General features: G+C 40.1%; 1 protein-coding gene across 4 annotated transcripts in view; it reads right to left on the reverse strand.

Moving 5' to 3' along the window:
- Window positions 1–10,335, reverse strand: part of NBEA (neurobeachin) — a 532,307-nt gene extending 521,972 nt beyond the window's left edge. For all 4 annotated transcript variants that reach the window (XM_075727933.1, XM_075727935.1, XM_075727932.1 and 1 more), the window contains exon 1: window positions 10,054–10,335. In XM_075727933.1, the coding sequence (XP_075584048.1) occupies window positions 10,054–10,335 (282 nt within the window). The remainder of the gene's footprint in view (window positions 1–10,053) is intronic.
- Window positions 10,336–10,591: the final 256 nt, after the last annotated feature.

Genomic DNA, 10,591 nt, shown 5'->3' on the forward strand with positions numbered 1-10,591 from the left:
TTAAGAAGAGGTTTGAAGAGATCTTATAAATGTGTACGTGTATTTGTAGTAGGGGTAGGGTGGGCAGGGAGTAGAGACAAGGAAGCCAGACTCTTCTCAGTGGCACCCAGTGACAGGACAAGTAGCAACAGGCACAGGAAACTCCACTTAGACCTAAGTAAAAACTTGACATGGGAGTCTCCATCCTTACAAATATCCAAAACCCAGCCAAACAAGGCCCTGAGCAACTTTCTGTAGTTGACCCTGCTTTGAGCACAGATTTTTGCCTAGAGACCTCCATAGGTCCCTTGCATCCTCAGCTCTTCTACCTTTGAAATTTCTGTGATTCTACTAGTTTATGAAAGTGCTCTGACAATGAAGTTTCAGGAGGATGTTGTAGTGTTAGTGCCAAAGAGAAGAATGGAGAGGCATGATCATTAACATGATGTGAGCCCAGGACAGTATGTTGAAGTTTCTTTTCAGATGGACTTAATTCACTTCAGCCTTGGATAGTAGATGCAACTCTAACAGGCTCTTGTAAGTCTACTTCTGCATTCACATAATGTTCTCTAAGATATCAAAAGATGCAATATAGGCTGCAACATTTCTATGAGGAACAGAGTGGATGAGAGCGCCTTTCAAATCACCTAAAAGCTGTATAAAACAAACGAAACAAAACCCAGAAGACTTCTGCAGGTCGTTTGGAAGTATACATGCCATAGCTGAAGACAGAAGAAAAAGCAAAGAGAAGATTTTTGGAACCCCAGAGGCTAAAACATGGGGCAGGAGCTCCAGAAATATCTTCAGGGAAAAAGAATTAGAAGAATGAAGTAGCTCCTACCTCCTCAGCACCTTGCTTGGAAGACGTTATTCAGTCAAATGCAGTCTTACACAAACATTTCCGTAAGTTTCAGCTATTCAGCATATGAATATTAACAGCCAAGTAGCCATCAGGCACAAATATGACTCACAAATACCACACACCTTGCCATTTACCAAAACAGATAATGTATTTCACTGGAGCAACAGAAGGAAGAGGGGAGGTGCTGATATTAGTTTTTTGACAGCTTTATGTCATCGAACTTCTTGCTCATGGAAGAACAGGTTGAGGCAAACAATCCTACTGGACATGTAAACACTAAGTTTACAATGATGGCTTTTGTTGGAGCTCAATCTGAAAAGAAAACAGGAAAAGTCACCACCCATGGAAGTATAACACACCACTTACTAAGGTTTTTTACCTCCTTCCTCTTTCCATAACATACCCACAATGCAGCTTTCAGAGTCCCCTTGATAAGTTTCATTTATTAAAATTATGATTTGAAGAGGGATGAAGCTGCTTTCTTCCTACAAAATTGTCTTTTTCTTCTCATTTCAGGCAACAGCTCTTGACCCATTCTTTCAGCATTCCAACTTCTACAGCTAATGCCTTTCTGCAAAGATGCTGAATCCCCAAGTCCATTCTCCAGACCACTGGGAAGCTCATTCTCCCTGCCTAACATCCTCAGATATACTAGTTCAAACCCTGCTTTTCAAGACCTTCTTTTACATTTGTAGTGCTTTACCATTTCCCAATCCTTAAGTACATTTGTTCACATTATGGAGATGCTACACAATTGGAGCTGACAAAACTCTGTAGCTACATTCTGATGTATATGTCCTATTGGAAGGGGCAGACAGCTTTCCCATTCTGCTAGCTATAAAACACAAATTCAACTTTAAGCAAGAATGCTCCCCTGATTTCAAAGTAATCTTTTTATTTCTTTTTTTTTTCTTTTTTGTTTTTTAATTGAAGATTTTTAACACTAAAAGTGACATAGGAAGATATTTAGCTCACAATTGAATCAAGAAGTATTTTTTGGATGCAGTGAGCTATACAAAGTATTGCTGAAGAGCAAGAGCAAACTCTGATCGGTCAGGCATGAGCAATCCAAGACAGGGCTTGGCTTCAGTCAGTTCTTTACTAGCTTGAACATGTATTTCATCGTTACTATTCTATATTTAATGAAAGCATATCTTACTGTTTTCTATAATTCCATAGTAGGAAAGAGTCTTTGTTTCAATAGGTTTGTGCAGGCTCCTTTGTCAATCAAAGCACATGTTGTTTCGAAATTCATATTTGTGTTTATAAATATTCAAAACATTTTCTTTTTACAAAACAGAAGAACAAAAAATTAAAATAAAAACTGTTATAGTGACTTTTAAAGCAGACAGAAGCCAATAAAAGTTAGAAAATTTTATGTAATTGAGTATTTCTAACACAATATGAAGACTTAAAAGGCAAAAAAAGTGAGATCACGTAAAACTAATTACAATGCCATAATGCTGATACCGGTGTTAGTTTAGAAGGCTCTACTCAGAGCATGATTATTTCCATCCTTCTTTCTACACTGTTCCAGTACTACAAAAGCCATCAGGTACCAAAAAGCATGATTAAGCACGCTCAAATGAATAACAATTTCACTTGTAAGTGAATATCTTGCCCTATCTCACTTTCAGCTAATTCAAAAACCTAATACCTATTCTGCATAGTTAAGAAAGGCTTCCAACTGTAAACAAAAGGGCAGTGAAAGAAACATCATCTTCCAAATATAGAAGTCAAGCATTTGTAAGCTGTTGAATAGCATAAGCAGTATTCACATTTATGCAAGCTTTCAGTGAATAGTTATGTTGGAACAATTTCACTGATGCAACCCAATTTTAAATTAAAGCAGGGTAGTCAACATTATAGGGTTGCATTAATATAAATGAATTGGCATCACTGGTATAAATCTCAGTAACACCAAAAGTACTTAGACTTACTTATTTACTGGAGATTATTATTTTCCATGTGCTTCAAAAGTAGAACAAACTCTAAACCACAAAAATTACCAGAATGCAAATTTTAGCAGCGAGTCAGTAGGTTGATCAGAAGTTGAGGTGCTTCTCTACTGGAAATAACAGATAATATTTCTCTTAGAGATGAATGTCATTAACAATCTTCCTAAATTGGAAGTTATGAAACTATAGTTCAAATAGCCGAAATCCATCATAATCCTATAGTTGAAACAGGTATTTATATCATTAAGGAAGCAATATGTGACTCTCCACAAATAATATCTTTTTTTTTTTCAATTGTTTATTATTTTTACACTGAATATCATCTATTGAATACTGTTTCATTAATAGTACATCCAAGCCAAACCGCTGCAAGAGAGAAGTGGGATGTAGCTCATCAAATTCAAAACCGATGTTTCAAAAGATCTGCTGCCTCTGATTATAAAAGCAAGTTCTAAATTTGCTTCAGACTTAAAGAAAGCTTAAGGGTTCAGTCTATGGAAGAATTAATAAAACTCCACAATGGGTTATTTCCAAAAGTATGAATGGTAATTAAGGATCAGATTCCACCATAAATGGAACTTCATCAACATAAACACACTCTAGTACACTGACCCTTTGGCCACCAAGCACATACAAAACATCAACTAATGACATAGCTGCAACGATACTATTCTGTGTGAAGTACTACAAAATGCTGTAGTAACAGGAGAGCACCATAAGTTGATTTGAAATGGCAGATTTACTGAGACAGACTAATATACAAAACCAAAGAAAGTGCAGTACCAAGTAATGAACAGGTAAGATTAAGAGATTGATTTAAAATAGCTTGGATAGCTTATTAAGTTAATAACAGCTGTGTTAATACAGTGCACAGTATTTATCAGGATATAAAAGTCTCAGTTTGGGTACTAACCCAATCACAGATTTTATTCCATTTTGACTAAATTCAATATGGCATGAAAGGGGAACAAACGCTTCAGCAGAAATTCAGAGATGATTATGCACTTTTCAGGGTGTTGTTTTTTTTTTTTTTTTTAACGATGGAATATAGACAGTGATTCATATATTTGAAAAGTATGAGTGGAGACACTGGAAAGCATTAACATCAGAAAAAACTGCACCACAGCCTCCTAGACGTCAACCTCGTGAATGTAATGAGCCATGTCCCTTGACTTCTACCCCTTTGAGTACTCATCTGGAAGCCAAGGGGCAGGGGGAAGAGAGGGAAAATATGGAGGGGAGGGAAAGATTACTGTATAACTGAGTACACAGCTAAATGCTTAGTCTTGTAAAACACGTGGTTTAAACAGGGAATCAGGTCGCAATTTTGTAAAAATAGCATCTTGATAGAGAAAGGTGCTAACCCCTTGCTTGATGCAAAGGGAGAGAACATAGGTAGAGTCTCAGGTGGAAGTAGGGGGAAAGGCCAAAAATCAGAGGTGTTTTATTAATACCAGTCTCAGAACTTTAATACTTCAGTGTGACAAAAATAATAAAAAAGCCTTTTAAAAGGCTTGTTAAAAAATAATAAAAACCCTCCCTTATAATCCATGAACTGAATCCTGTAAAGACAAGATGTAAAGCTAAGAAGAAAATAGCTGTTCAGAGTTAAGCAGTGAGGAATACTCAGTGATACGCTCACTATGACAGATTTTAAAGTTATCGCCTATAGAAATGTATCAATCCATCATACCAGAACCACAGCAGACTCGAAGCCACCTGCTGAGATACCACTAGTGCTTCATGACTGATAGAAGGATTGAAAAAACTTCCCACCCCATAAACACCTACTGTCAAAGATTAGATAAAAGCGCCAAAAGCAATCAGTTACACTAAAAGAAATTAAGTGAACATTCAGTCATTCAAAGATTTTCTGTAACCAAAACTAAGTTTTCCATCAAAGTATTAGATAATGACAACAGCTACAGTACTTTTAAGTAGCTGCCCATGGAATGCTATTACAAACTGTCACATTGGATACTGCTCTTTTCATATGGCTCTGGTAGCTTCTACAGTAACTTTCAGACATAGCTTAGTATGGAGATAATATGAGCAGGATAAAAAGGGACCAGTGGGACAGAGAGCATAACTTGGACAAGGACTGCCACATCTGGTTAAGTATTACCTAAACCGAAACTCTCATACACCCAAAAAAAGCCCCCCAAAAACAAACAAAAAAAAACTTGACAATTCCCCCAAAATTTGCTTTTCTGAATAATACTATCTATCAGCAGAGAATTATACTGCAAAAATAGCAAGGCTTCCGCCAAGAAAATGGAATAAAATTCTCAAGCCTGCAAAGCTAGTTCCGCAAGAAAAACAGAAGTCATATGATGGAGACTACAGCTTACAAGGCCCACACTTTCTCAGAGTACAACAGCATCCAACAAACAAAAGTGATTCTTCCCCCCCCTCAAGAGTAGAACTGTGCCACAGGATGTTGCAGCAACCAAAACTGTAAATGGATTCAAAGAAGTCAAACATCAAAAGCCAACTTCAGCTCAAGACGACCCTCAACCAATGTTTGAAGAAAAGCAGTACCAAAGAAAGGGGGGGGGGAATCTTTCTTACATAAGCCTCCCTTTACATTTTTGCTCATGAGCACTACTACAGAGAGCCTATAAGGCAAGAAGGATCTCTCACATAATCCAAACCATTTGCTCTGAAGCTGCAAATGCCACTCTTGCAACTACACAATGTGACAGAGCCCTAAAAAATGGCTTACCTCTTGTGATGGGTGACTAACACTGAAGTAGGATGGAACAGCCAAGAAAATGAGAAGAGCTAGGCAGAAGTGTGGGCTGTAGTCAACAAGAACAGCAAGAGACTTTTTGAACTATACCTGGTGTTTGACCTAGTTCTTATAAGCACTCTCTAGCCTGACAAAACATATATAAAAGCTTTCCAGATTGCACAAGGAGAACCCTGGTCAGCTACACCTGTATCGGATTGAAATCTGTTCAAATCTGCATCACATCATGTGTTCAAGATGCAAAGGCAAAACAAGCAGCATGTGTCAGCACCAGTCACAATTTTTTAGTATCAGTCAGCTTCCTGTTCACCTTTCTTATTTCATGCTGCCATAGAGTCAGCACCACAAAACTCAAAATCAAAAATTCTAGGAAATTCAAACTGGAGGAGAGAAAGCTTTCTAAAAGCTAAGAAACCATGCAATTCACGTAGTCATGTTTGATGAAAGCTGGCCAGACAAGAGACAGTTCAAGATATACACTGAAGGAAATATTCCCAAGACCATTAAAATACTGGAAAAGCACAGAAGTAAGGAAGCAAGTCAGTAAAAATAATGAAAGGAAAGGCCATTGGAGATACATTATAGACAAACTAATTAAAGCCATGTGTGGAAATTTTGAACTAGGAAATAAGCGAAACAAAAATACACTTTAGGTAGAAGAATACAGATGCACAGACTGACCCACTTCCACCTTAATATCATATTCGCTGCAGCACATGGTACAGAACTTTATTTTAAACTTCAGTCTAACACATATCATAAGTACAAAAGGGTATCAAGAAGCAAAGAAACTATGGAGAATAACAACAAGCACATCTATCATAGAAATAACAACATCCTTGACAGTACCCTAAGAAAACTAATAAAGCTGCTCAAAGGGGAAAGGTCTCCTCATCAACAGAAGCACAAAACTGGTGTCAAAATACCCCCAAAGAGAAATCACCATGAGCAGTTAGAGAATTATGTTGTTTACAAGGAAAGCCTTTTCCAGTTTGGTACTTTGCAGTATATGAGTCAGTGAACACACATCTCGGAGAGAGCATGCTGAACCTGGGAATTCATATTAAACACACGGACCAAAATCAAAATAAGCACCATCACAGAAGAATGCATGAGGTACAATGAGGAGTTCCTTCCTACTTCCAGAAATTTAAAAAGGATACAATATTGCGTAAAATCATCCTAGAAAAGCCTTCAGCTCATAGACTCAACATCTTCTGACCTTCATAGTATTAACACTACAATGGGCTTTTTTTAAGGATAACTAAGTAGTTCATAGGCATTGCATATAAAGGGCTGAACCCTCTCTCCATTGTGTCTTCCAGTGTAATGTTAAACAATAAAAAATAACACAAGCGATACTGGAAACGCTACCAAGTGATACTCCGTTAAACAAATTCACCAGCATAACAGAACTTTGAACACTCAGTCAGTTCAGAGGGAAAGAACTGTCACTAAGAAAAGCATCAAAAGAAACAACTAATCCCATAAACAGCCTAGGCATGCCCACGAACAAAATACTGTCTGAGCTGGAAGTCAACTGTTAAAATTTGGCAAAGCTGAAAATCCAACAACATATTAGACACGGAAAAAGATTTTCAGCACTGCATAAAAAGCACTTCATCACCTCAGAGATACAATAAATCACCGTGTCCATCAACATCAGAAGGTACCACGGGAAGTAAGTCTGAAATGCAGTAAGAGAGACCACAGTGTGGGGCCACCAAAACAAACATTTAAAGGTAAAAACTGTCCAAGAGAAACCCTAAGAAGAAAAATTAACAGGAAATAAGAGTGACCATCTCCATGACAAGTGCAAGCCAAACCAAAGTTTAGTCTCAGACATTTGCTGCTGCTTCCATGCAGATGCGGGAAGAATGAACAGACTTAGTTAAGCTTTATACAGAGGACCAGTAATCTCAGATAAGAAAATTTTAAAAAGTATCTCAATCTTTAACTTCTGATTCTCTCCGATAATAAAAGAAGTCAGAGCTATGCAGAATTCCGGTATTAAAAAGCTATTACCACATGGCTTACAGATACCAAATATGGTATATTATAGATTATATTTCTTTTAGAGACTTAACATATCAACTGACACATCAAACTGAGATCAGCTCTTTAAGCACTGTCCACTCATTATCACACTTGCATCAAAGTCATTCAGAAATAGTGAAGGCTGAAGGAAAAGAAAAAAAACACACAAAACCAAAAAAAAACCCAAATCAAGTTCTCTCCACGCCCATCCACCACTCAAAGAATGCTTCTAAAATAGAAACCTGCATTTTATTTAAAGGTGCTATTCAAATCCTTAATACAAAATCAGATAATGTTTAGTAGTTTAGGGATATGCCATCAGCTTTACTTTGTATCTGCCATATTCATTGTTTGTTTCACATGTGAGTAAATTAAGTTTCAAATATAAAAGCATAAGTTGGAGACATTCACTGCCGTGAGAAGAAAAAGATTAGCAGACTCAATATAACCTCTCTCTGCTGTGGGAATACTGACTATTGTATATTAGAGTCCATCTGTTAAGTAATGACTGATCCAGAATGCATCGCTACTGCAGCAGACTCCCAAGCAGTTTCACATTCATGTATGTCTCCCGATTGCCGAGAGCACTGTTAAACACTCTTGTGTTTATTTTTAAATATAAGCACAGTTTTCAGCAATAGGAACTAATTAGTAGGTAGATTTTATAGGCAACCACTGTAACAAGCACTGTACGTCCTCCACACAAATACCAAAACATTTTCTAACCTCCCCCCACAAAGGCAAGCCAATGTTAGTCCAGTTGCTGATGCATTAAGAGCCAGAATTAAAATAAGCTTAAGTATCAGTAAGAAGAATGAAAGAAGAAAGAAAACCCGGAAAGAATTAAACATCTTCGTATCTGTCATGATCTATACAAAGTCAGTTAATAGAATAACTGTGTGTTATTCCCTTATTTCAACTGCTACTTTTAAAGGAATGGGTAATAATCCAATAAAGTTATGATGACTTGTACCACACTTGTACAAAAAGAAAAAAAATATTAGCAAATCATCTTTCAGTTAAGCATCTAACAGCTTGTAGAGAGGATGGGGATTACTCTTTTGACATATTCACAAAACTATCAGGGCTTTAACCCTGTGTGTTCAGATAAGCCATAAATATTAAAATGATCTGACCAAACCACGTCTTTCCTTGCATGCTGCAGCTTTTCCATTCAGTCTGTGCTAGGTCAAATGCAAATCACTGTCAAACACAAGAATACATCTTTTTAAAGTGTTTGAAACAAAACATATTCTTTACATGACTTTGTATAAAATGAGTGGATGTTAGAAGCATTAAACTCATTTGAAACAAAGGCAGTTTCAATTAATTGCCATTCAGTTTTGAGCAGTCATTTTTCTGTCCTATTTTATATGCAAAAATTTGAGGATATTTCATTGACTGAACTGCTTCAAAAGCTTTGCTGCAGCAAATCTTGCATTCAGGAGCAGCACCAAATTGCACATAATTGAAAGTGATTCATTTTTAGATCCACTCGTTTGGCTTCTGTAGGTTCCTCAGGCTTTGGTGTAGGTAGCGCAAAAACATTAAGTCATACAGTCCTGCAGTAACTCTTTCACTCCATGAAGTGAGCAGATGACTGAGCTACATTTTAGCATCTTGTCCTTGTTTCAAGCTATTTACCAGCATACAATAGTGTTTTGCAATGCACAGAGCTTAAACAAAATTAGCAACAGCACTTACTTTGCAGACAAGAATGTTTTGGAAAGCATGGCAGATTATTAAGACATGAGCAACCCAACACAATACTGCAATACAACTAACTCTTTATTACACATATTAAAGCATATTAAATCCTTGCAAAAAATCTCCCTCCTCCCCCTTCCTCCACAGGAAATACTCAACTAGCTCTAAGCTAACAGGGTTAAACCCTTCGTATGTTTCAGCCACCAAGAAAAGATACCAGCTCAGGCTGCTTTTTAATCTCTTTTTCAGTTAAAAGCAAATACTACATTCACACCACCCTTCTTCCAATGAGGAGGCCACCAGGTTATAGGGCAGCGTCCAGAACCTGAAATTGCAAATTACTCGATCTCCTTATTTTCTATATTGTGAACTGCACACGCTCCACTTCTGCAGGAGGTGGCCGGGGGGAAGCACTGGGAAGGGGAAGAGTGGCCTGTCTGTACTAGGCAGGGTCCTGCGTGGAGTTTAGGGAGCGCTGAGGGGGGCTTCTGCCACACGCACGACGAGGAGAAGAGCAGGTCGCGGTACGAACGGTGAGAGAGAGGCACAAGATGAGTTTGGGAAGGAAAGATGGTTGGAGAAGGGCCGTACGCGTAGGAGGGACACAGGGGCAGGGAAAATGAAGGTCCCTTTCGGGTGGCACAGGGGCGGGGTGGGGGGTCGGGAGCAGCCCCGGGAGGAGGTGGGCTGCGCGGGCCGGTGCCCAAGGGCCCGCTGCCCGCCGGGGCGTCACCGGGGCGGGGTGCCCGGCCGCTTACCAGGTTCAGCACCGTCTCCACGATGTCCCGGTTGCTGACCTCCCCGACCTGGATGAGTCCGATGAGGACGGCGAATTTCATCCGGATATTGCGGATCGGCACCGACGGGTTAATCATCCCCGCGGGGAGCACTACGGACCCGGAGCCCGACGCCCTCAGCTCCCCCATCACCGCGACGCTGCTGCCGCTGCCGCCGCCGCCGCCGCCTCCGCCGCCGGCACCGACGGAGATGAGTCCCGCGGGCTGCGGGTCCGGCCCCGACACCGGCTTCTCGCTCGCCATTTACCCCCCGCCGTTACCGGCACCTGCCGCCGCCGCCTCCCCGCCCGGCCGGGCCGAGCCGCGCATCCACCGCAGTCGCACCCGGCGGGGCCGCAGAGAGCCGGCCCGAGGCGCGAGGCACCGTCCCAGGAGCCGCTCCCCCGCTCCGCTATAATGAGGGATTATTATGGGCGCCGATGCCCCGTTAGCCGAAGGCTGCCCAGCCGGGGCCGCCTCCCCGCCGCGGGCGGGAGGAGCGGGCGCCGCCGAGCGCAGC

Source organism: Pelecanus crispus, chromosome 1, assembly GCF_030463565.1.
Source record: "Pelecanus crispus isolate bPelCri1 chromosome 1, bPelCri1.pri, whole genome shotgun sequence".
NCBI classification, from domain to species: Eukaryota; Metazoa; Chordata; class Aves; order Pelecaniformes; family Pelecanidae; genus Pelecanus; species Pelecanus crispus.